The sequence below is a fragment of the Bufo gargarizans genome, chromosome 1 (genome assembly GCF_014858855.1).
Source record: "Bufo gargarizans isolate SCDJY-AF-19 chromosome 1, ASM1485885v1, whole genome shotgun sequence".
Lineage (NCBI taxonomy): Eukaryota > Metazoa > Chordata > Amphibia > Anura > Bufonidae > Bufo > Bufo gargarizans.
Genome location: NC_058080.1, coordinates 570,632,976 through 570,660,883, shown reverse-complemented (window position 1 = coordinate 570,660,883; position 27,908 = coordinate 570,632,976). Strand labels below are relative to the sequence as shown.

Genomic DNA, 27,908 nt, shown 5'->3' with positions numbered 1-27,908 from the left:
ATGGATCCGTAATGCAGACGGATCCGTTCTGAACGGATACCAGCGTTTGCATTATAGGTGCGGATCCGTCTGTGCAGATACCAGACAGCGCCGCACCTAAACGGGGGGGGGTGAAAGTAGCCTAATTGAATGATCTGTTCCCCAATTTCCTTGAATAACCATACACTTCTCTACAGAAATCAGTGGCTTTCAAGATGTAAACAAAAGCTTAAATTGCACACAACACAGCACTATTAATCTATGCTAAAGAGAACAAGACGTCTCTTGAGAAGGAACTTCACAGACATACTGTCATCATCACTGAACTTTGCTTTAGAAAGAAATTTTAGTTCACAAGCGATTGGTCCCTGCAGAGAAGTAGGTCAAGGACACTGTCTGGCAACAGAGTATTTATATTGGAATAGGATTCTTGTACCTAGCAGACGTTCTGTGGACATAGCACAAATAGACTATTACAGAACAGTCTACTGAAATGATACATCTGTGTGGACAGTACAAACATGTGAAGTTTATAATCTGCGCGGCACAATAATAGTACTAAAAATACAAAGAAATATAATTAGTTTAGAAGACAAACAGCAACAGGGCAGGACAGATTTCAACGTACCCAGTTTTTTAGGGTCCATACTCATTGGTAAACCCATTGTGATAGACCCAACAGGGACTTTTGCATGTTCAGAGCTGTATGGAGTATGAAGTGGGATGGGGACACCCTAGAAATGGAAAAAAATATTAATAGTAACAAATGGCATAATGTAGTTCACATCTTACTGCTATAGCATGACAAGAACATCTAGAAAACTCACTAATATTGTATTACTTCACATGTGGCTAATCCTTGAATGACAAGAGAAAATGGCTGCCATCGTCCACACGGCTAGCCATCACACTTTATCCGACACTTGAATAGCAAATCTGTCTACTTATCCTGAAAAAGAAAGGCTCCAGGTGCATATCTTCTCCCCTTGGAAAATTGGTGACAAATTGTAATGGCAGCCATATTGGTTGTTGATGGCTGTATAAAATTCTTAACTTGTCAATGTGTCAAATATTATATATTTCATCAAACAAGGATAAAAAGGAATGTAGATGTTTTGTCTGAAGAATTGGTGACAATACTCTTTATGTAGTTCAGATAAAACCTACTAAGTACTCTCTACAAGGAGAAATAGTATCACTGCTTGGGGCGTAGCTAAAGGCTCATGGGCCCTGGTGCAAGAGTTCAGATTGGGCCCCCCTTCCCTCAGTGCTTTGTGGCGAGGGGCAAGGGAAGCACATAGCCTTCATGCTGCCTTAGGCAAAAACTGAAACAGCACCCCCCCCCTTCCCCCATGCCAAATTCTTGACCTAACCCCTTCCCTCCAGCCAGAGGTGTAACTTAACCAGCATGCACTTTCTATAATACCGGTGTCTTCTTATGCGGCACAAGGGTCTTTGGGCCCCTTCAGGCTCCTGGGCCCAGTAACGACTGCCACCCCTGTACCTCCTATAGCTACGTCCCTGGCTGCATCCTAACAAAGTCCTCTCACCCAGTTAAAGGGAACCTGTCGCCATGGAAACGCAAAGTAAGCTACGGGCAGCATGTAATAGAGCAGGAGGAGCTGAAAAGATTGATATATAGTTTTTGACAGCTGTCAATAACCGATAGGACCGAATCATTGACTTCAAAGTGCTGCCTGGAGCTCATACACCATGTTGAGCATTACAGGTTCCCTTTAAGCCAGTTCTCTCTGCTCTGCACTGATGAGAGGCAATTAACCCGAAACAGCTGTCTGCAGATGAGGTGCTGATTTGGTTATAATTATAATTCACTACCTGAGATATGGAGCCCATGGGTCTTTCGACAGCAGCTGGATGTTTGCTAGAGGAGATGAGGGGAGGTGGGTTTGATATGCTGTTAATACGAGGAGCAAGTGATCGTGATCCATCATGCAGGTTTAATGGCATTGAATGACCTGTGTAAAAAGAAGAAATTACTTAAGAGTACGATTTTAGAGTTATCGAAAGCAGTGGTTGGCAGCTAGACCTGTTTCGGTTTATCCTGTGGGACCCAGGTTCTCCTTTTCTTCCTGTATACTGTAGAGAGTGCACAGTACACAGTCTTGTGCTCTGCTGTCTTGCATACATATACTGAACTATGTCGCCATGTATCATAGTCTAGTGTGCATATACAAGACAGCAGAGCTTGCAAGCAATGAGCTTTGCACGATATGTGCAGAAAAACATTTAAACATTTTTAAAAGGCGTTGACCAGGAATTTGATATCCTCAGGATAGGTCATTAATAACAGATCAGCGGGGGTCTGTTATTAATGACCTATCCTGAGTGGGACTAAGGCTACTTTCACACTCGCGTTTGGTGCGGATCAGTCATGGACGGATCCGTTCAGATAATACAACCATCTGCATCTGTTCAGAACGGATCAGTTTGTATTATCTTTAACATAGCAATGATGGATCTGTCTTGAACACCACTGAAAGTCAATGGAGGGCGGATCTGTTTTCTATTGTGCCAGATTGTGTAGTAGAAAACAGATCCCGTCCCCATTGACTTACATTGTGTGTCAGGACGGATCCGTTTGGCCCAGTTTAGTCAGGCGGACAGCAAAACGCTGCAAGCAGCCTCCAGAGCGGAACGGTGACCGTTTGGAGGCAAACTGATGTATTCTCAGCGGATCCTTTTCCATTCAGAATGCATTAGGGCAAAACTGATCCTTTTTGGACCGCTTGTGAGAGCCCTGAACGGATCTCACAAACGGAAAGCCAAAATGGCAGTGTGAAAGTAGCCTAAGCTGCACCTAGGCCATGTTACTGGCCTAGGAAGAGGCCTAAGCACTTAAGGAGTGCCGTGGCCTCTTTGAGCAGCTGATCGGGGGGCGTCCCAGGGGTCAGACCTCTGCCAATCTAATATTGATGACCTCTCCAGAAGACTGGCCATCAATACCAAATTCCCAAATAACCTTTTTAAGTTTGAACTGTACCCAGAGTTTTTTTTTTTTAAAGACCCCCAATTAGGTCTTGCATAGAATGATTTATTGCTGGGTGTCCAAATTCTAGGTTCCATACCAACCATAAAAACAGAACTGCCATGTCGCTCATTTGAAGCACGGAGATGGTTGCACATAAGCAGTCACCCTACAATATGGCAGATGTGTAAAACCAAAGCAGGTGAGCACTCTGTTGCTTCTAGCTCTCACACCAATTGTAATGGACAGGGACTGCACAATTAAACCACCAAAAACTGAATGGACTTTGGAAAATGACCTTTTTCCACCTTCGAAGTTATTACACAACATTCCCCTATAATACAACCACGTCTTGACACCTCGAAGTTATTACACAACATTCCCCTATAATACAACCACGTCTTGACTTTCCCTATAAGGTTACTGCAAAACATATATAAATATATCTTGTCTTCTAAACTACATTTAATAGCATGGTAACACAAACCCAGCAGATCACAAATAGCATCTGCAATCATTCCATACATTTCTCACCTTGAGGGTTATACGGGGATGCTTCATGTTGTGGAAGGGGCTTTAATACTTCTCTGGCAGGCACTTGATACTGTGCTGTAGGGGGCCATGGTGGAAGGCAAGCCTGTTCTGCGCCTAACCTCTGACCTTCTACTTGTAACATCATATATGCAGACTTGTCTGAAAACAAAATGCAATAAATTTACAGACCTGTAGCTCAACATTTATAATTTACTCCGCAGGACTATGCCGATCTTTACTTATTGGTGGTAGTCTTCTCCGAAACCCATGGCTGCAGATGGAGTAGGGATGCCCTAGTTAACACGATGCCTTAGGCCTCCTGCACACCTCAATAGTTCGGTCACTAAGTGGAACCTAAACAGTGTAAATTTATAATGGAAAGATTTGCGCCTCTTCTGTGTTTTGGACCAATTCCTGGTTTTGGTTACAACACTGATGCAGAAGCCTGATCTAAATACTGCTGGCTGAAAAGGGCCTTAGGCTGCATAACAAATGGCGACATTCCCATTTCTTAGACAAACAGTCATTTCTCTGTTACACCACCATACAGGGTATAACAGGTTAGTTTACTATAACACACCAGTATAAATAATGTATAAAACTTTAACACACAGTAAAATGAAATTTTCTTCTATATAATACTTAACCTTAGAACATGACAAGAACGTACAACTCCAGGGACCCAAACTAACATTTAAAGGGACACAACCATCAATTTATTCCCCTACATATTAAAGAAGCACTCCCACAAATATATATTTTTTCTCTGGCCCATTATAAAGGAACATGATCACCGATCACTGTATTTTTGAGTATTTCCCTTCTAAGCCTGAGTTGTGTCAGGTGACCACCATTCTGATCGCCAACTGACACAGGACAGGAAGTCAGTTACTTCTCTATTCATTCCTAGGAGACCGACATTGAGCCTCCCATAGTAATACATAAAGAAATTGACTTCCCGTCTAGGGAGGAGCAAACTTCATATTTTGAAGTTCGTGTATATGCTGAATTGCATTATGGATTCCATTACCACAGACCATAACGCAATTCCATGACGGAATGCATAATGGAATGCCTTTAGAGGCATTCCGTTATTCATTCAGTCATAATAGAAGTCTATGGCCAGCATAACGGATCCGTCCGGTTTCCATTATGCAGGAGAGGACTCCAGCATAACGGAAACCGGACGGATCCGTTATGCTGGCCATAGACTTCTATTATGACTGAATGAATAACGGAATGCCTCTAAAGGCATTCCATTATGCATTCCGTCATGGAATTGCGTTATGGTCTGTGGTAATGGAATCCATAATGCAATTCAGCATATGCCCCAACCCGAACTTCAAAATATGAAGTTTGCTCATCCCTATTCCCATCCACACATAAGAGGTTTTTTTTATTTGGAAAGTCAGAGTGCTGGTCACATGAGAAAGGATCAGAAGGGAGGTTGTAACTCATCAACACAGTCACTGGTAAGAAGATTGCCTCCACTACAGTTTACATCATGTACTCTTCTAACAGGTCAGATAATAAACATTTTTGTGGGAGTGCTTCTTTAACAGACTATATATGAATATATGTAATTTTATTTACAAAAAAAAAAAACAAGGAGGTGCATAGTTTTCAGGATTTTATTTTATAAAGTCAATCCATGCATTCTACTTCCTGCCTTGCCTCTTAAAGGGAACAGGTCACCACAAAATGCAGGGTAATCGGCAGGCAGCATGTTTACAGCAGGAGGAGCTGAGCAGATACACAGTTCTGTGGGGAAAGATTCAGTAAAACTTGTAACTTATACATTTAAATGTCTGCTAATTTTTATCTCAGTTGTATACGGGGGAAGTGTTATCAGAGATCGCATTCTTTGTGCAAGTGTGTATACAGTAATAGCGGTCTCACTGACAGCTGTACACAGGGGAAGTGTCATCAGAGATCGCATTCTTTGTGCAAGTGTGTATACAGTGATAGCGGTCTCACTGACAGCTGTACACAGGGGAAGTGTTATCAGAGATAGCATTCTCTGTGTAAGTGTGTATACAGATCAGCTGTCAGCCTCAGGTAACACCTTCCCCGTTAAAGGGTAACGGGGATAGATAGATAGATAGATAGATAGATATATATAATTGGATTGGTCTGACTAAGTTTACCTTAGTTCTCTAGTTAATACTTTTGTATAGGTATTGAATTACCTAGTAATTGCAGCATGTTCTTTCCTCCCCCAGACATTTCAGTGGTGCGGCTAAAACAGGGTTGCTAGGTGTCCTCCGTCTATATACAGAAGACTGAAGACGTAGTAGTGGGCAGTCCTGAACGCTGCGTGCGCGCTCCCGTCGGACCGGGATAGTGCAGATATTCGTGATAAAAATTTGCGAATTCGCGATCAACTACTCAGGAGGAAGAGGGCGTGTTTAAGTCTGGAGAAAGCCGATTGGTTGGAGTGAGGCTGCACGTTCCCGAAATGAGCCGAATGAATTCTGGGTAGTTAGGGAGGGAGGTCTTAGCCTCAGGGTAAGGGCATCGGCGGCCATCTTGAGAAGATAGTAAGAAAGAAGTCTTCTGAGGAGCAGTTGCTATGGACAGAATCATATTAAACAAGTGGTATGTGAACACAATAATTAACGATTATGGATTACCACCACTGCAGCAACAACATGTATGAAAATTTAATTTTGAGTGAAAATATGACAGTTCTCCTTTAACAATGAAGTCAGAAAGAGGAGAGATATAAATGTAAAAATTATAAGTTGTACTGAATCTTTTTCCATAAACCATATATCAGTCTGCTCAGCTCCTTCTGCTCTATAACCTGCTGCCTGCAGATTGCACTGCATTTCATGGTGACAGGTTTTCTTTAACTGTCTTTCATTTAAACCATTTTTAGCACAGCAAACAGCCTCGCTTGACTTTCTCAGTCAGACCATCCACTCTGACTAGAGAGGGAAGGGGATGGGATAGTACTGCTACAATTAATAAGAAAAACTGAAGTTAAAAAATATACTTTTCTAATGAAAGTGAAGCTCTGCCCCTTTGGCACTCCTGACCTAACGGCAACACAACCTCAATTCACTTGAATAGACCTTGAAAGGTCATTTGATATTAGTAGAATTAGGGCCCATAGCATCCCAAAAAGTTTGCTTGTAGAGGATGGCCCTAAAATCAACTACAGCCTGTCTACTTCATTCATGCAACGGGTTGCGCAAATAACAGTTACCAATATAAAGGAAACCAGGTTTTTAAGGATTACATGAGAATATCACAGAAGCAAACTGCACGGATCTCCATGCCAAGCATTCACCATATTGTCAAGAGAAATAGCTGTTTGTATCCACACAGAGCTAAGAATAACCATCCCACCTAGTCTTTCCTGTTAATCTTCAAAATGAAGGTTAAGATATACAAGCCGTCAGCATGTTTACCTTAAAATATATTAATGAGCAGAACCAGCGCCCTCCAGCTTAGCCGCAGAGCAGTATTCCCACACACTGCCTGGACATATCCTTACACTAAATATCAGGTGGAACTACTTCTTAATATTTCATATAAAGACGATAGCAATACAAGTCTTACACATCAAGAGCAGAACTCAGTCCTTGACTTTCTATCTGACTGAATGGTAATGGTAATCCATCACAAATGGATTCTCTTCCATGTACTCAGAGCTTGATTCCTGCTGATCGCTGTAAAATTTAAGTGGAATTTGGCCTTGTTTTAATGCCCTTGGCTGGCAGTTTACCTCTACAATTATAACCCCTATATTCACACCTCCTGCAGGGAGCCTGTGCAGACAAAACTGACAGACGGCTCAGCACAAGCAATTGTTAGGATTCCTGACCAATACCACCTAAGCTGTGCCACCTACAGCGATGCTAGATCTGCTATGTAAATGCAAATACACCTACAAAGTTCAATGACGAAATTAAGTTCTGCCATGGTACTAATGATGACCGCATCAGAGTTTGCAGGAGCCATTATGCAAGATCAGCACCAGGTATCATGGTGTGGGGTGCCATTAGCTACCATGCCCATTCTAGTCTGTCAATCATGGAGGGAACACTGACCAACCATCCTTTGGCATGTGCAGGACATTATAGAACCAGTGCTACTGCTTTTTTGGACTCTGTTAAGAGAGGAGATGTTCCAAAAAGGTAATGCTTGCCTATACAATGTGCCCTTCAGGGGTATCTACCCCCCTCCCCCAATGGAGAATGTCAGGGACTGGATGCAGAGACTGATCTCCTGTAAACAGCGGCCGAAAACCACCTTAGTTGAACTATGGGTCCAAGTTAAAAGAGCTTGGAATGACATATCATAGGAGGATATCCAGCATCTGAATGACCATTACAATGCAAGGTGGCTGCCTGTATGGCAGCAAGGAGAAATGCCACCCAGTATTAATGTGACCCTGCCTCAAAATACACCCTGCTGCAGAACCCAAAATAAAGAGTGCCCAACCTTGGTTGTGAGATCATTGACCAAACACCAGTAGCAGGTTATACTTTGTCAATCTCAGCTCAATTGCAGGGTGTTCTTTTTCCCCCCAGTAGTGTACCTAATGGAATTACAGTGGATATAAGAAGCCTACACACCCCTGTTAAAATGTCAGTTTTCTGTGATGTAAAAAAAATGAGACAAAAATAAATCATTTCAGAACTTTTTCCGCCTTTAATGTGACCTATAAACAGTACCACTCAATTGAAAAACAAAATCTTTTAGGTAGAGGGAAGAAAAAATATAACAATAAATTAATATGGTTGCATAAGTCTGCACACCCTTAAACTAATACTAATACTTTGTTGAAGCCTTTTGTTTTTATTACAGCACTCAGTCTTTTTGGGTACGAGTCTATCAGCACGGCACATTTTGACTTCTTCACTCTTCTTTGCAAAAACACTCCAAATCTGTCAGATTGTGAGGGCATCTCCTGTGCACAGCCCTCTTCAGATCACCCCACAGATTTTCAACGGATTCAGGTCTGGGCTCTGGCTGGGCCATTCCAAAACTTTATTCTGGTGAAGCCATTCCTTTGTTGATTTGGATGTAGGCTTTGGGTCGTTGTCCTGCTGAAAGATGAAGTTCCTCCTCATGTTCAGCTTTCTAGCGGAAGCCTGAAGGTTTTGTGCCAATATTGACTGGTATTTGGAACTGTTCATAATTCCCTCTAGCTTAACTAAGGCCCCAGTTACAGCTGAAGAAAAACAGCCCCAAAGCATGATTCTGCCACCACCATGCTTCACTGTGGGTATGGTGTTCTTTTGGTGATGTGCAGTGTTGTTTTTGCGCCAAACAAATCCTTTGGAATTATGGCCAAAAAGTTTAACCTTGTTTCATCAGACCATAACACCTTTCCCACATGCTTCAGATGTGTTTTTGCAAAATGTAGCCTGGCTTGGATGTTTTTCTTCGTAAGAAAAGGCTTTCCTCTTGCCACTCTACCCCATAGCCCAGACATATGAAGAATATGGGAGATTGTTGTCACATGTACCACACAGCCAGTACTTGCCAGATATTCCTCCAGCTCCTTTAATGTTGCTGTAGGCCTCTTGGTAGCCTCCCAGACCAGTTTTCTTCTAGTCTTTTCATCAATTTTGTCGGGACGTCCAGTTCTTGATGTGCCATATTTTCTCCACTTGATGAGGACTGTCTTCACTGTGTTCCATGGTATATCTAATGCCTTGGAAATTCTTTTGTACCCCTTCTCCTGACTGATCTCTTTTAACAATGAGATCCCTCTGATGCTTTGGAAGTTCTCTGTGGAACATGGCTTTTGCTGTGGGATGCGACTAAGAAAATTTCAGGAAAGACCAACTAGAGCAGCTGAACTTTATTTGGGGTTAAATCAGAGGCACTTTAAAGAGGACCTTTCACTAGAATAAAAAAATCTAAACTAACTATACAGACATGGAGAGCGGTGCCCAGGGATCTCCCTGCACTTACTGTTATACCTGGGCGCCGCTCCGTTCTCCTGGTATAGCCTCCGGTATCTTCATATGTTAGGCTCCACCCAGTGGAACCTGTCGGCGTCTCATTCTCCCATGCTGTAGCGCTGGACAATCGCAGCGCTCAGCTCATAGCCTCAGAGGCTTTTTTTTTGTCTCAGGCTATGAGCTGAGCGCTGCGATTGGCCAGCGCTACAGCATGGGAGAAAGAAACACCGGCAGGTTCCACTGGGTGGAGCCTAACATATGAAGATACCGGAGTCTATAACGGGAGAACGGAGCGGCGCCCAGGTATAACAGTAAGTGCAGGGAGATCCCTGAGCGTCGCTCTCCATGTCTGTATAGTTAGTTTAGATTTTTTATTCTAGTGAAAGGTCCTCTTTAAATAATGGCAGGTGTATGCTGACTCTAACATGATTTTAAAGGTGATTGCTTAATTCTGAACACAGCTACATCCCCAGTTATAAGAGGGTGTGCACACTTATGCAACCACATTATTTTAGTTGTTTTTTTTCCCCTCCACCTAAAAGATTTCAGTTTGTTTTTCAATTGAGTGGTACAGTTTATAGGTCACATTAAAAGGTGGAAAAAGTTCTGAAATGATTCATCTTTGTCTCATTTTTTTTACATCACAGAAACCTGACATTTTAACAGGGGTATGTAGACTTTTTGTATCCACTGCAACTCTGAGAAGGCTATGTTCTATGCCGGATCATATTTAGTCAGCACGCAAGTATAAAAAGTACCTAATAACATGCTCGGTTATGAGGAATAAAGACACTGAAAAGGGGAATGCTCACTGAGGTGAGATTTGCTGGACAAGCGGCGAACATTTCTGCTCGGTGATCATGGAAATCCGGAAATTTTATGACTGAGATCAAAGGGTCCACAGAATATATGTAGTTGTCAGCTGACCCCCTACTCCACATGTAGATCATGAGGTGCATGGAAAGACAGAGAGGCCACAAAGCTTGGAGTGCTGGATTTTCTCGACTGTTGTGAGATCAAATGGATTTGATGAATCCCAATCAGTCTTACCATTTCTACATGTAAATTAAAGGGCTTTTACATGGAGTAATGATCAGTCACCAATTGCGTGTATGATTGTTCGTTCTCAATCAATGTTCCATGTAAACTGGTCCAGCGAACATACAGCAAACTGTAATTTACTTGTTTGTCACAGACTGAATCTTTTAGAATGACATAAAAACCGCTGCTTGTCGGCAGCACGTGTGACAAGGGATGAGCTGCAGATACAATGACGTGTATTAAATGAGGGGTCATTTATATGAAACCCCCACTGATAATTGCAACTGACTTGATAAAATATCAATCGGCACTACTTATGGGTAATTTATTTGTCCTTCTAAAAAGACCCTTAGCAGTTTAGGTGTATAATACCACCAAAGTAATTTAAAGTAGGAAAAAATGTATTTACAGAGAATCGCCAGCTGTCCTGACGTGCTTTTTATTAGATTTTTGCATTCCACAATTCTGGAATATCTTTTCTTAGAATGCTGCATTGTACCATTCCGCTTTTATTCCTCCAATAAATGTATTTATAAATTGACAAAACGGTGTTGCCATACTTTCTACAGCCTACACAGTTTGGCACTGCCAGCACTGATTAGACTAGGTCAGTGTGTAGGGAAACCCCCCCCCCCCCCCCAATAAGTCAGTCTAGTCTCACATCTCTGTCTGTACTTTCTGGGGGGCTGTTCCGGTATAGAACAGCCTACCGGAGGTTTTCCGGATCTGGCACCGCCAGATACTGCTCCGGCAGTACAAAAAACTCTGCATGCAAATGTATTTGTCCGGCCAGTTCCCGGCATTCTATGCCTGTACAGCCTGCCAGAGAGGTCACATGGAAATGTGAAAATAGTTTAATACCCACTGGTCAATTCAATCATACATTTCTAGCAGGAATAACATAGAAACACTGCCAATTAGCCATAAAGGTTTAGACTATATGCATATCCCACCAAGGAATGTCATTTCGGAAAGATAGAGCGAAGGTCGCCATAACACATTGAAGTTTGCTGAAACTATACATTTCATCAGATCAAATTACAATCTTATGTGTATAACAGCAACCTGTTAAAGGAGGAAAATTGGATCAGATATGTTGGATTTTACCAAGCCTTATGCTCTGTTCCCAAGGTGGCACTGTCAGTGGGCTTACTTATGAGGGAGTCAAGTGTGATGTCTGTCCGCAGAATAATGCGGATTTACACTCATTCCTGGTAATAGGCCCATGTAACTTTGCTGCCGATCGCCCAATGAACTAGCAAATTGCTTGTTCATCGGGTTCAATTATCTTTCATGCGGCACGTTAAGGCCTCATGCACACAACAGTATTTTTTCCCGGTCCGCTAAACGGGGTTCCGTTGGTCCGTGATCCATGACCGTTTTTTCGTCCGTGGGTCTTCCTTGATTTTTGGAGGATCCACGGACATGAAAAAAAAAACGGAGCCAAACGGATCCGTCCTGAATTACAATGCAAGTCAATGGGGACGGATCCGTTTGACGTTGACACAATATGGTGCAATTGCAAACGGATCCGTCAGGAGTCCCTTTTATACCATCGGATCGGAGTTTTCTCCAATCCGATGGTATATTTTAACTTGAAGCATCCCTATCACAATGGGAACACCTCTATGTTAGAATATACTCTCGGATATGAGTTACATCGTGAAAACTCATATCCGACAGTATATTCTAACACAGAGGTGTTCCCATGGTGATGGGGACGCTTCTAGTTAGAATATACTACAAACTGTGTACATGACTGCCCCCTGCTGCCTGGCAGCCCCTGATCTCTTACAGGGGGCCGTGATCAGCACAATTAACCCCTCAGGTGCCGCACCTGAAGGGGTTAATTGTGCGTATCATTGCCCCCTGTAAGAGATCAGGGCTGCCAGGCAGCAGGGGGCAGACCCCCCTCCCTCCCCAGTTTGAATATCATTGGTGGCCAGTGCGCCCGCCCCTTCCTCCATCTATTGTATTAATAACATTGGTGGCACAGTGTGCGGCCTCCCCCGGCCCCCCCTCCCTCTATTGTAATAACATTGGTGGCACAGTGTGCGGCCTCCCCCCCTCCCTCCCTCTATTGTATTAATAACATTGGTGGCCAGTGATGCTTCTACTATTGCTAAGTAACCATGGCAACCAGGACTGCAGTAGCGTCCTGGTTGCCATGGTTACCGATCGGAGCCCCAGCGATTAAACTGGGACTCCGATCGGAACTCCGCTATCGGGGGGGGAGGCCGCACACTGTGCCACCAATGATATTAATACAATAGAGGGAGGGAGGGGAGCCGCACTGGCCACCAATGGAATTAAAACTGGGGAGGGAGGGGGGTCTGCCCCCTGCTGCCTGGTAGCCCCTGATCTCTTACAGGGGGCTATGATATGCACAATTAACCCCTCAGGTGCAGCACCTGAGGGGTTAATTGTGCTGATCACGGCCCCCTGTAAGAGAACGGGTGCTGCCAGGCAGCAGGGGGCAGTCATGTACACAGTTCGTAGTATATTCTAACTAGAAGCGACCCCATCACTATGGGAATGCCTCTGTGTTAGAATATACTGTCGGATCTGAGTTTTCACAAAGTGAAAACTCAGCTCTGAAAAAGCTTTTATGCAGATGGATCTTCGGATCCGTCTGCATGAAAGTAACCTACGGCCACGGATCACGGACACGGATGCCAATCTTGTGTGCATCCGTGTTCTTTCATGGACCCATTGACTTGAATGGGTCCGTGAACCGTTGTCCGTCAAAAAAATAGGACAGGTCATATTTTTTGGACGGACAGGATACACAGATCACAGAGGCGGATGACAAACTGTGCATTTCCCGAGTTTTCAACGGACCCATTGAAAGTCAATGGGTCCGCAGAAAATCCCGGAAAACGGAACGGCCACCACACAACGGTCGTGTGCATGAGGCCTAAGGTTAGGGCTACACGGTGACACTGGTCGTGGCCAGGATCGCTGCATAGTGATCCCATAGAAATGGCTGGAATTCTTGAGACTGTTCCAGTGATGACCGCTACTCAGCGATCCTGATGTGAAAGCTGTTGCCCGACCAGTGTCACCATGTAGCCCTATCCTTAATCATTGTTTCTAGGGGGGCAGATCGTGCTGTGTGAACAGTGATCTGCTGCCCAGAAACAATGAATCTTTATGAAGACGAGTGATGAAGTAGCTATTACTTGTCTCCATACAGTGGAGGTGATCGCTGCATGTAAATACATTGCTTTTCTCCACTGATGAGCAGGCAGTTATTGGGAATAGTTCCTTCCTGTTAAGTGCATGCTTGCGTCATTTATGTAAATTAGTTTTAATCCCTTGGATACCGTTTTAGACGCCGGTCTTAATAAACCCTATACCTGGTGGTGGATCCGCCGGAGATATGAAAAGGTGCCGGCCTCTCTATAACTTCAGCGCATCCAGCACCAGTTCTAAATGTAAAACAGCTTCCGAGGTGTCTTACATTTAGACCATTTTCTGTGCCTAAACAGACGTAGAAAACGGTAAATGAGACAGGCCTGCACCAGAAATATGCCTAATTTAGGCGGATTTCTGTTTGATAAATGACCCTTACCGAGCTGCGTGGGGGCTAATTTTTTGTGGGATGATCTGTAGTTCTTATTTATACCATTTTGGAGTGTGTGTGACTTTTTGATCACAATTTTTTTGGGTAAGTGAAGTGAATCGGCCATTCGGATTTTTTATTTTTTTTTCGTTACACTATTCGCCGTATGTGATAAATATTTTAATAATACAGTTGTTTTTAAACGCTGCGATGCCCATGATGTTTATTAATTTATTGTTTATGTCATTTTTTATTCTAGGGAAAGGGAGTGATTTAAATGTTTATCTTTTATTTTTTATGTTTTAACTTTTTTAGCTCCTCTAGGAGGCTACAATATTCACTAGTTAGATTTATTTTCGCTTATACTGTAGTTCAATAACTACAGTATAAGCTCAATTTGCAGTTATCCTATGTTGGCCTTCCACCTGCAGACATCCATAGGAACTGCAGCTCTAATATGCTGGGTCTCTTCACAGAGACAGCACATTAGAATGAAGGACCCGCTTCTCCGATGGCCGCATTGGGGGAGCTGGTCCTCCCCCGGAAGCACACGCTTCTGAGTTTTTCTCCATTCAGATGCCACTGTTATGCTTGACCAAGGCATCTAAAGAGTTAAATGCCTGTGATCGGCATTATTACCAGTCGCAGACATTAAGGACTTATGCACATGAAAGTTTTTTGGGTCAATGTCTGATCTGTATTTTTGGTGGACCCATTCGTATATTGTGGATCCACGGTTTAAGTACCGAAATATACACAGGGTTGTGTGCATGAGGCCTAAGCCTACTAATAATTGATGAAATTGTTGTCAAGCTCCTTTTTGTGTAATCATTAATGATCAGTGCACTGCTACACATTACATACCATCTTTATCTGCAGCTTTCCCTTTCGGGCTACTGATTGTCTGTGGCTCTTTCTCAGATGTTAAATGAGGAGGCTTAGTTGGTAATTGTCCATCCAGGGCTGACTCATGAACCTTGGTAATCTGCTCTTGATAAAGAGCCAAAGCGTGATGAGGTTTTACGGATGCAGTTTGAGGAGCTGACTCAGAGAAGCCTTCTGAGATCTGGAAGAATGAACAAAAATTAACAACTTTATCTTAACATGTGGTTTCAAAAGTAGCATAAAACTGATTGTAAGCTCCTGCGAATAGGGCCCTCATTCCTCTTTTGCAATTGCTGACTGGTTTGTTGCTATGTTATTTGTTGCTCTGTTTCTACATGTAAAGCGCTGCGGAATATGTTGGCGCTATATAAATATTAATATTATAAAACACAGAGCTATCTGGTAAGAGACGATGGCACAGTGGGTATCATTTGGTCCCTGTCTAGGAATTGCCATGCTGTGGGTTGATTCAAAGACTGACGGATTATGATGTATGAACACGGATTACAAAAACCACAAAGATCATACAGGTTACTCAGTTTGGTTTCCTCGCTTCTTTACACAGGTTGGTAATTGATAGCCAAGTGACAAATCATTTTATTTTCCCTGTGTATTTATATTGTATATGACCTATCTGCTAAATAGGATTTTTGACTATAATGACTAGATAAAGATAAAAGAAAGAAAAGTCTCTGAAAGCTGTGTAGACAAATAGTTTTGGCACTGGGAGACTATTACAAACTAAAACTGCCTAATAAATCATAAATAATACAATAACGTCATCAGTTTATAGCTATAGCTCTATCTACATCCCTTTTATAGCCTATACTGGAGGGAGAAGAGTCTCCCCATGTACACCTAGGCATACAGTGGGATACGTCACTGATAAGTTCCCTTTGGGTAAATGAAGCCCTATGTATTTGTTTCAGCTGTTTTTGTTGGATACATCAAACACAAATAAACCGAAAAATAAATGTGAGTGAAGCATAAAACACATAATTTCAGGGTCCAATGCTGGCACTATATATACATATAATTCTAAAACTGATCCTCTAATCGGTAACTTTTTGCCTAGTACTTGCAAAATTGAGGAAACAGATTACAATGTATCCTGGGGATTTTCAGACTTTAGCAGAAGAGATGTGCTCAAGTGAAGGATTTCTATTGAGAATTTTAAAGGGGTTTTCCAGGACTTCAAAATGAATGGCACCATATTGTGGGAAAAGACCCACCTCACAGAACTAAAGCCAATCGAACAGAAAATTTGGTGGAAACATGGAGTTTACAAACTGGGCCAGGTATGGAGACATGGGGATGTAATACTGTATGAAGATCTTAAAAAGGAGTATGGACTGGGTAATATAGAATCAAGATTCTTTTTAATTAAAACATGCATTACGAACGTCGCTAGGAAAAAGTATACAAATTGTTCCGCAGGGAAATTAGTTTCTAAAATATATGAATGTCTGTTACAACAAAAGACTAAGAAGAGAGCAGCCATTAGCTTAATGCACAAATGGCGAGATGTTCTAAACCCCCAGCGAGAAAAGTTTGGGGATTTGGCAATACAGGAAAAAAATAGGGTTTCAAATAACTTTTCCTATAGGATCACCCAATTCAATATACTATATCGTCTTTATTACTCCCCTAAGATATTAATGAAGTGCTATAAACCTAAAGTCTTTAGCTGTTTAAAATGTTGGGAAGTAGGGGTGGATGAGGTCCACATACTCTGGACATGTATAAAGACTCAAGAGTTCTGGGGAAAGGTTAATGATAGAATAGAACAATACCAAATACCATTGGTTTAAAGTCCCCAGGCAATTTGAGATATGCATACTGGGGGTGATGGATAAAATGGACACCACCCCCCCAACATCGAGAAATAGCATCCAGACTCCTTTTTCAAGCTAGGAAATGTATTATTGGACATCGGGGAGGTAGTGCTGTACCCACGGTCAGGGAATGGGAGAAGCTTACTAGGACCTCACTTGCCAGAGAGGAATTTCACCTGGCAAATATTAAGAAAAAACTGATTCATTAGAACATGGCAGAAATGGTTAATATAGTGATTTTTTTGGGAGACATGGGGCGCAGGGGCGAGAGAAAAGGCGGGGTATTTTTTTTTTTTTAGCAGACAATGAATAAGGGACCTGGGTGGGGGGGGGGGGGGGCATATATAATGTTATGAAATTAAAAGATTATTATTTTTTACATCATACAAAAAGTTATAAAGATTTCTTTATAAAAAAATTAATAAACTGAATGGCCTACTCTAAGGTTTGGCCATAAATATCAGATCTATGGGGTCTGACTCCCAACATCCATCAGCTGACATGGGGTCACCGCCTCTTCACTGTTTACCAGACACAGGTCCACAGGTTTGGTAATGGCTGTGTCTAGTATTCCGGTCACCCAGGATTGAGCTGAAGTACGAGGCGTAACCACTACTTAAAGTAGGGAGCGGTGTCTGGTAAAGAGCTAATCAGCAGGGGTGCTCGGAGTTGGATACCCACTGATCAGATATTTTAAGGACAGGGCATCAATTTCAAAAACGCTTTAAATGCACATGTATCCAAATCGCAGAATATACAAACGGCTATTATTAAAAAAGATGAGTCTTGTAACTGGTTATTTCTGCTCAGACATCTGTTCCTTTTTTTCCTGAAAATAATTTAACTTTAAATCATGGTGCTAATGTTCCAGAAATTGTTTATCAGAAATTTTGGCAAATAAGCTAGTCAGACTGATGAAAATGAAAAATGCAAACAATGGGAAATAATAAAATAAAGCAGAAAAACATTCCCCACATTAGTATAATTTAACAGAGTCAACTGTAAAAGGACGAGACAGGTGGCTTGATCGCTTCGTACAAGTGAACACCATGAGTGATGACTAGAATCTGACGGGCAGAACGTCTTTGCACGAGAGACCTCGTTGTGCATCTAGTTACATCATCTGCCAGCGGTGGCATGCAAATCAATACATGGAGCCAAGCACAGGAGACATATATGAGACCTAGAATGAACGCCCTCTGTTAATTCTTTTTAAGAAGGTACATACAATGGGTGGAATGGCAGCTGCTCTCTGCTTCAGTTGTTTCAGGTCCATTGGTTTTGGAGGCGAGGCGTTGACTCGTGTGTCGCTGCCAGTATTTAGCAGACTAGGCCGGGGAGACATCAGCCTGCACACAGAAAACACAAAGGTCAGTCATGTTCCACACACAACCTGTCTGAGGTTAGAGATATTAGAAGAAAGCACTTTGGGAGAGTTTATTCAATAGACAAGATGGTAAAAAGGCACAAACAGGACCCAAATAAAACACAAGGGATGGCAAGTTGAGACACACTCTTGAAAACATGTCATAGCCGACGCAACGGTTTTGCTTCATACATTTCCTCCAATACATGTGTGCACCTCAGATGCCTTTATATACTGCTAATAACAACATGTAAAAGAATGCCAGGAAAATTGGCCACTTTCCGGTTACCGTTGACCAATGAGTTTGTGAGATGATTATATGACACTAACATAGACTTTGTTGATATTCAGCACCATTTTCTATATTTCATAAGGTATGCCTCATTGTTGGCCAAGTTTTTTGTGCTGTCCACACAGAGATCTTGTCCATAAGATGGCCACTGATGGAGAGTCTCAGTCTCCTCCATTCATATACACTGCACCTGCCATCTGCATTTCACTGTTGGGGTTTTAGCCCAGGCGCAGTGTATCAGAATGTATCACACAACTCTCCATCAGCGGCCATCTTATGGACAGGACCTCTATGCGGACAGCACAGCATATCTGCTTAACAAAGGGACATGACTTATGAAATATAGACAACATTACAGAATTTCAACAAAGGCTATATTAGTAAGTTCCATATAGTCTTCTTACCTATACATTGGTCGCAGAAAGTGGGCAACCCCTTTAAGGTATCATAGATGATACCTTTGAGGTGTCCCAAGTATGGACTAGGGGATGTGTCTTTCATCATAGTAGAAAGGGCTGGTGGCACACTTCTAGACTGTGAAAGCATGCATTGTTCAGAGAGTAGTCATTTCTTTTGGTTATAAATTTTGATTGTGAAAGTCATCTATAATACCGTAACATAAAAAATAAAATAAAAAACAAGATCTGTAAAGCAGTGATAAGCATGGATAAAAGCATTGAAAATGCCAATTCTCACACTATTTTATGACTATCTGGACCATATGGTTGCACCAAAGGTTTTCTGTGAACTCAAGGTTAAATAAGACAAGGAATATACATGAAAACGGTCATGTTAAGTGCTTATGCACACGACTGTATTTTTCATTTGTATCCGATACGCGTTTTTTTTTTTTTATTGCACACAGACCCATTTATTTGTATGGGTCCAGATAAAAAAACAAAAACGTAGGGCCAGATTTATCATTAGCTCAAGTCAGAATAATGGAGTCAAAAATTCGCAAATTTTTGCGCAATCGCTAAAACTGTGCAAAAATTTGTGACTTTTTTCTGCTCTGCACCATGCTCGCCAGTTTTCTGAAAGTGGGCGTGTTTTCTTATGTAAATGAATCTCTAGACAGATTTGCTATTGCGACTATTTAAAAATTCGCAGAAAAATGCGTAATTTCACTCCAGTGAGGACCATGCTTATGAGACTTTTTAATAGAACATGCGACTTTTTCGTAAAGCTGCTTACTGACGGACAAACTGCTACCGAGAATGGGTGTTACTGTTAGTTAGTGACACCATTTCCTACGCAGCAGACAAATATGGTACAGCCGATACTGGCCAACCAGAGATCGGAGACAAGAGAGCGTGGGTGACTATGCTGGCGATTCACATTCACTAGATGATGCGTATCAGAATGCAGTACTGTTTGTCAGAAAGAGAAAGATGGTGAGCTGGACCAGCAAAGTATTAAATCTTCTCCCACTACCTATTAAGCCGTCTTAGTGGGTAAGGAATTTATTATAAGTGTAGTTACACTCTGACACATATCTACTGTTATAGATCTGTGTCTCCGTCTAAGGGCTCATTCACACGGCCGTTGTTCGTCGTTTCGTGCATTGGGGGCTGCAATTCAACTTGAATGGGTCGGTGACCTGTCCGCACCGCAAAAAATAGAACACACTGTAGTGCTTCAGTTCTGCACTGATCTTCCGGATTGCGGATCCATTCAAGTAAATGGGTCCGGATCCGTTATGTGGGGTACACACGGCCGGTGCCCGCATATTGCGGACCCACTGTATGCGGGCCGCAATACGGGCACGGCCGAACAACGGCCTTGTAAATGAGCCCTAAAGCATATCATTCACTGACACTAGGAGAAAAGGAATGGCATTACCCTCTTATTCTATTATGTTAAAAAAGGTTTAGTAGGATTATATTTGAATTAGGCTAGTTTCAAACCTACGGTGTGAATTCTGGCAGGCCGTTCTGGCAGGGAACAGAATTCACCATATCCGGCAATGCCAGATGCCAACAGAATGCCCGCCGGCCCTATTAGAGAGTAACAAAACCTTTGACTAAAATGTTAATAAGATGTCCATAATGCCCTAATAAAAGTTTTTCTAATATACTTTAATAAAGAATTTTGTATTTTTATTAGACTTTTCCCTACCTAAAGCACACAATTCCCTGACTGACTGGCTGTAGTACGGGCTGTAGAAACTTTATAAATGGGGGCCGCAGCAGCAGTGCGTACGGGCAGGTGTGCATATTGCTGCTCCTGTCTGTGCCCCCTGGAGGATTACTAACTCCTGGCATAGCACATGGGTACCCTGAACCCATGTACTATGCCAGAATTATCTGAGCGGAATCCTGCTTCTGACTGCTCCGCTAAGCTAAAAGAACTGCATGTCAGATCTTAGCTTAGCAGGCATAAGCAGGAGCCCAGCCCGGTCCGCTCATCTAAACCTGGCATAGCACATGGGTACAGGGTACCCATGTGCTAGGCTGGGAGCTAGTAATCCTCTGGGGGGCACGGGCAGGAGCAGCAATAAGCGCTCCTGCCCATACTCACTATGCTGCGGCCCTATTTCATAAAGTGTCTACAGCCCGTACTCTGTACACCGCCCCCCCTTGACATCGCAACATTCCTGTGTCTTCATTTATTCCTCCAAAGAGCCATAACTTTTTAACTCTTTGGTTCACTTAGATGTATCAAAGCTTGATTTTTGCGGGACAAGTTGTTCTTTCTATTGAGGTGTACTGGGAAACTGGAAAAAAATTATTAATGGGGTGGGGGGGGAAAAAAAACCCACACAACTACGCCATTGTTTTATGGATTTCGTTTTTACAGCATTCACCATGTGGCAAATATGACACATTAACTTTATTCTGTGGGTCAGTACAATTACAGAGAAACCACATTCATAAAGTTTTTGCTATGTTTAAAAAGTTTTTTTCAGGATTTTCATATTGAAGGCCTATTTACAGAATAGGCCATCAATACCACATCAAGAAGGGAGTCTGACACCCCACACCCCCACTGAACAGCTCTTGCAGAGAAGCTCTGGTGCCAGAAATGGAACGGGAACAGCACAATATTCAGCTTCATCCACTAGACAATAGATGGCGCTGTGTTATTCCAGCACTGAGGCTACTCAGGAACAGCTGATCAGCCTGGGTGCGGGGCTTCGGCCCCCTGTAAATCTAATGTTGGTGGCCTATACAAGGATATGCCATCATTACATACATTCTGAAAATAAATGTCTTTGCATTGCTATATTCTGACACGGTTAACTTTTTATATATATAAAATATAGATAAATATTTTATATTTCAACAGTTCAGCCATTTATAGATGCAGTGATATGTTATTTATTTTTTTCACTTTATTTTTTGCCCCCTACGGGAGATGAACGTGCGATCATTGGTTTGCTTACACCATAGACCTCAATAGAATAGTGTTGCAGATTTAAGGGAAGGGAATAGGAACTTCACATAGGAAATTTACAGTGGTAGAACTGGGAGCACTCAAAAGGCCCCCGGCTGATGTAGTAATAGAATGGCATTTGTGATCTTGCTGCAGAATAAGGGGGCATTTGCTTGTATGAGGGGGCCTCATCCCTTTAAATGACTGCTCAGTTGCAGTTCACCAATGTATCCGACAGATTAAACATCTGTCATGATCACTGATAGCGGGTGTCTGTTGTGTATAACAGCAGGCACCCACCCAGATCCTGAGCCAGCACCTTATTAAAAGACCCTATCATCTGCCATTAATGTACTGCAGATGTTGGGAAGGGTTTCAAATTACATTCATATTAAACATTTGCCACCCACAGAAGAAGGTAATATTCTCTGTGAATTTTCACACAAGTCTACAACTGCTATTCAAGCCTGCGTGTATCCATGGTAACAGACTACAAACTCCATGTAGTCTGACTCTGAAGTCAAACTCCATTCCATCTTTCCCCTACATCTGCATCATATATACATTGGGAGGTCTCAAGATGAAAAAGATCGCTTGATGGCAATATGACTGCTGGATCAGACTACACAGTTTGCTTGTAGTCTGCTACTACGGAGACCAATAGGTGTCATCAATAGGACTGTTCGTTCATACAAATTCATAGGTGCCTCATTATTTTATGTTAAAAACAAAATGGTTCTAAAGTCTGACCCTCCACTTGAAGGGGTTTTTGGACTTTTATACTGATGACTTATCCTCAGGATAGGTCATCAGTATCTGATCGTAGGATAGGTTATCAGTATAAAGAAGTCAACAAACCTTGTTAAAGCTTTCAGCTTCTGTTCAAAGAAATAGCCATTGGGTTAAACGAAAGCAGTAACTGAATCCTGGAAATATCCAATACCTGTCAAATACAAGTACTGTCGTTCTCTGACTGACACCCAAAGGAATTCCAAGCAAACCACACTGCTAACTCAAGATAAAATCACCAACTGAGAATTTAAGGTGTATAGCAATAAAACAGGACAGCACTGCTTGCTTTCCAGCAACAGAGAATCAAAGTGAGGCCTGCAACAAGCAGTCAAAGCCAAAACTTCATGTGCTGCCTGCAATGTGACCTCCCCATTGAGCTGAATTGTATTGATACAGAAGACCTTTTCCTGTAAGCAGTCAGAGTGCACTTAATATTATAGATACTTCCAACCAAAGGTGGATTGTGCAAAACATCAGAAAATGGTCATTACTGGGACTGAAGAGTCTTCTAGAGGAAGTGACAGAGGCACTGAGGGGAAAAGCTATTTTCTTGAAGTCAGATAATTGGGTTTCATAGGAAAAAGGGTACTGGTACAAATTGCTCTAAAACATTGAATGGAGATGGCAGGGAACATAATCCTACACCCACAAGGTTAATACACTATAATCTATAAAGCTATTGTCTCCTAGGGCATTGCATGCACAGCAGTCCACAACGTCCACACTGGTCAAAAAAACAATATAAAACTTGGCAAAGATGTATGTTATAGTAATACACAGGTTGTGACCCATTTGCTTTAAGAATGCTCATCATGAAATACTAATATTAGTACTAGTAGGATGTATCACAATAAGATGAAATAGAAATATTTACACCACCTTGGATATTGTAAGAGATAAGAAAGTGATAAATTAAAGGGGTTTTTCCGGTACTTACTGTAGATATTGATGGGGGTTCAACATCCTGCACCCCCATTGATCAGCTGTTTCAGGCGGCCACTGTGTAGTGGCTGCGGCAGGGTACTGCATCTCAGCTAAGAGGTGACAAAAGTGTCACGGACACTGATGGCAAATGTCTGTTGTGTAAAACAGCAGGCACCCACCAGTTATGGCATCCACTCATATCCTGACCATATTAACCCCTTAGTGACCAGCCTGTTTTTGGCCTTACTGACCAAGCGTTTTTCTTCCTTTTTTCATCGTCGCATTCCAAGAGATATAACTTAACTTTTTCTGTCTATATGGCCCCATGCACACGGCCGTGTGCGGGCCGTGGAACCGCGGCCTGGATCCCTCCTGAGAGCAGGAGCGCACGGCGTCACTGGTTGCTATGACGCCGTGCGCTCCCTGCTGCCGGCACAGTACAGTAATACACTGGTATAGATCATATCCCCTGCTGTAGAAGCCAGAGACATACCCCCATCGATCAGCTGTTTCGGGCAGCCACTGTGTAGTGGCCATGGCCATGAATGGGAGCTGAACTGCTGTAGAAGCCAGAGACATCAACTAACATTCGATAGAGTGTTCCACAAGCTGTATAGTTTCCGGCATCAGCAACTGCCCGAAACAGCTGATCATTAGGGATGCAGGACATGAGACCCCCAGTGATCTGCGGCTTCAATATCTAAGTACCAAAAAACTCCTTAAAAGAGGAGAGAGAACCATTGCAGTGACTTCCAGGAAGTCTGGAGGTAAAAACTCAATAGTTTACGATAAAATAAGGTGATTATATGTTTCATGAATACACACATCGATGTAACTATTACTGAAGACATATGCACACTGACTGAATTTAGGTTACAGAAGGCAGGTCTCACCATAATCATTATAGCAACTAGAGCCCCTTTATCATTAATTCCATAGAGCAGTTTTCTGGCACCAAGTATAGCAACAAGTGCTTCTTCCAACGAGCATGTTGCAAGATTACCATCCCACGCAATTATGACTCATATAAAAAAACACAATACGACAGTGGTTCACACTGTCCACAACAACCACTAGAAGTCTTCTTGAGATGGAAATCAAGTGCTACACGTTCTCTCTATTGTGGTAGTTATGTCTTCAAAAAAAAATAGACATTTTATATTTAGCAAGGTCTAGATCAGGGATCAGCAACCTTGGGCACTCCAGCTGCTGTGAAACTACAACTTCCAGAACGCACACTTGGCTGTTCTTGTAACTCCTATAAAGCGAAAGGTGGCTTATGGGAGTAGAAGTTTCAGAATAGCTGGAGTGTCTGAGGTTGCTGATCCCCGGGTCTAGATGATTACTTCAGCTGAATCAGCAGTTTCTACTTCCTCATACCTGTTCTTGTCCGTGGAATCCAGCTCTTCTGCCTCATCTGCACTGCAGGTGGCACTAGAGTCACTGTCTGCATTTGTCTTTCCCCCATGTTTGCTATGCTTCTTTTCCACTTTCTGTGGCACTTCTGATGCCTCTTTTGGTGGGTCTTCGATCTTTTCTGCAACATTGTCTTTAAAGTCCTCTGCTTCTTCCTGCTTTATTTCACTTTTGGTTGGTTCTTCGCACGATCTTCCTTCATCTTCAGCTTCCTTTTTGACTGTACTAGCTTCTGGATCTTCTTTGGGTTCCTCCACGTTACTAGTCCTTTCTGTAATTTCCTGAGATTGCTGCACAGTTGAGCTACCAGGCTCGGCTTGCAGCTCACTGTTTGTTTCCGCTACCGAGGTTCCTATTGGCTTGGCTTCATTGTCTTTGCTCTCTTTGGCTTCCTGTCTTGGTGATGGAACACTCTCTGTATCTGAGCTGTTGTTTACTGCAGCTGAAGGTGCAAAACAAATGCATCAGGAAGGCAGTCACCTAACACATACCTGTAATATATCAATAAACATTACATACATCTAAGGCTACATGCTTGGGCTGCTCAGCTGGAAACAGTTGTGGGACATGCACACAACATATCTGAAGCATTTTACTCTCACTGTATTAAAACGATAAAAAATAGGTTGTCCTTGATAATGAAAAATCTCAGACAAACTCTTCAATAGCCTAAAATAAAAATAAAATAAATCATGTTATACTCACCCCTTCCTTAGGCGCAGGTCTGGTCCTCCTGACGCTCCTTGTTAAAAAGTTCAGTGGTTATGTGCTGGTACACGGCACATGACCACTGCAGCCAATCCCTGTCCTCAGAGTTAGGGTGCATTCTCACGACTATGTATTTTGCGAGTAAAAATAAAAATGGATGATGTCCAAGAGTCGTCTGCATTGCATCAGTTTTTTTGTGGACCCATTGTAACAATGCCTATACATTTCCACAAAATGGACAGGGATAGGACATGTTCAATTTTTTAGCGGGACTGAGGACCCATAGAAATGAATGGGTCTGTGTGTGATCTGCAAAAATGTGGGTCACATGAGGACCTAAAATACAGTCTTGTTAATGGTGAGGAAAGTGATGGCTGCAGCAATGGAATACTGGATAAACACTGCAGTTTGAAAACAAGTAGTGGCAGGAGGACCAGACCAGCACTGTAGAGAATGGCGCTGGGGAACTAGGTGAGATTAACGGGGGGTTTTGATGGGAGAGGGAGGCTTTTCTAAAAAAAATGTATTGTTTTTGATCACTGTAATGTAGATAAATGGCAGATTTATTCACTTAGCTTGTGTAAAATGTCACCAATAGAATTAAAACATTAGGCAACACCGATATGGAAAATGACTTGAGAAAATTAACAGATAATACAGTAAAATCGCATTTACATGCTCCGTGGAGAAGCTGATTGTCAGTCGGCTGGTCAATAATTGAAGGTGAAGATGCGTATCATCTGCGTTTTGCAAACAGCAAAACGGATATGATTGTGTAAATGTACCTTTAAGTGAATGATTAACAAGGAAAATAGAAAAAAAAGAAAAAAAATAGAAAATAAGTGAATGCTTAGTCCAGAAGAAAAAAAAAAAAAAAAAAAACAACAACACACAGGGCACCATATACTATATTTAAATATATAAATGGTTACGAAAGAGATCTGTCTAATCATTTTGTTAACGAAAAGTAAAGTAAACATTGCAAGGAATATATACCATGTCTACGGGAAAGAATGTTTTTCATCAGCATAGGTTTGTTGCACTGTATGAGCACTGATTGCAGCTAGAGTAAAAATATTATTTTGGCTGCAATTATAGGCAGAAGAAAAATAGAGCCATGAAGGCCTGTTCATACCTTTGCACTGCAAGATACCGTATTTTGCACCCTATAAGATGGAGTTTTTTCCCTCAAAATGGGAAAAATGACAGTGTGACTTATAGAGCGTATGCAAATGAGCTCTTCAATTGTGGAAGAGCTCATTAGTACGGTAAGACCGGGGAGTGGCGAATACAGTGCTCCTTGTGCTGGTTGTACACACCGCTACCTGGTCTTCTGCCGCCGTTGCATGCTGTGCTGTGACCTTTGCACACCGGGAAGACATAGGCATGCTCTGTGATATCATGCACTTGCAACATCAGGTCACAGCACAGCGTGACAAGAAGAGTGCTGGATCTCCTGAATGGTGGTGGCGTTCGGAGCAGGAGAGGCGAGTAGATTATTTTTTTTGTCTGATTTGAGGACTTATTAAAGGGGTTGTCTCACTTCAGCATATGGCATTTATTATGTAGACAAAGTCTACAAAGCACTTACTAATTTATTGCGATTGCCATATTGCCTCCTTTGCTGGCTCGATTCATTTTTCCATTGTGTTATAAACTGCTCATATCCTGGGGTCACGACCACCATGTAAACCAGCAGCGGTGGCTGCCTGTGTGGTGGGCAGGACCGTAAGCACGCTCAAAGGCACGCATGTGCAGCAGCTCCTCTCCTGGCCACCTCGTATCAGCTCTGAAGCGGTGGCCGTAACCTCTGAAGACGAGCAATATGGATAAACACAATACATTAATAAGTGCCTTATATTAAATTGGTCTAAATGATAAAGGCCACTGGCTGAAGTGAGACAACACCTTTAACACTGTGGGTCTGATTAACCATGGGGGTCTGATTGGGGGTCTGCTCTAAGGTCTGAATAACATTGGGGGTCTGATTTGAGGTCCTACATTGGGTGGTCTGATCTGAGGTCTAAAACATTTGGGGTCTGATCTGAGGTCTGATTAACATTGGGAGTCTGAGCTGAGGTATGATTAATATTGGGGGTCTGATCTGAGGGCCGATAAAAAAAAATATATATTTTTATTTTACTCCTCTAAAACCTAGGTGCGTCTTATGGACAGGTACATCTTAAGGGGCGAAAAATACGATCATTGTATAAAATAGAATTGAAAGTAAATAACATAATAGGATGTATGTGCATATAAGGCTCTATGAAAATCTGTATAGGTAAT

At 42.3% G+C, this 27,908-nt stretch overlaps 1 protein-coding gene across 26 annotated transcripts in view; it reads right to left on the bottom strand.

Annotated features, from left to right (window-relative positions):
* The window catches only part of NCOR2 (nuclear receptor corepressor 2), a 407,074-nt gene that overhangs the window by 59,797 nt on the left and 319,369 nt on the right, over positions 1-27,908 (bottom strand). For all 26 annotated transcript variants that reach the window (XM_044275678.1, XM_044275679.1, XM_044275664.1 and 23 more), the window contains 6 exons: positions 24,879-25,356; positions 17,978-18,098; positions 14,894-15,095; positions 3,500-3,658; positions 1,816-1,955; positions 608-713 (listed from right to left, as the gene is read on the bottom strand). In XM_044275678.1, coding sequence (XP_044131613.1) covers positions 608-713; positions 1,816-1,955; positions 3,500-3,658; positions 14,894-15,095; positions 17,978-18,098; positions 24,879-25,356 — 1,206 coding nt within the window. The remainder of the gene's footprint in view (positions 1-607; positions 714-1,815; positions 1,956-3,499; positions 3,659-14,893; positions 15,096-17,977; positions 18,099-24,878; positions 25,357-27,908) is intronic.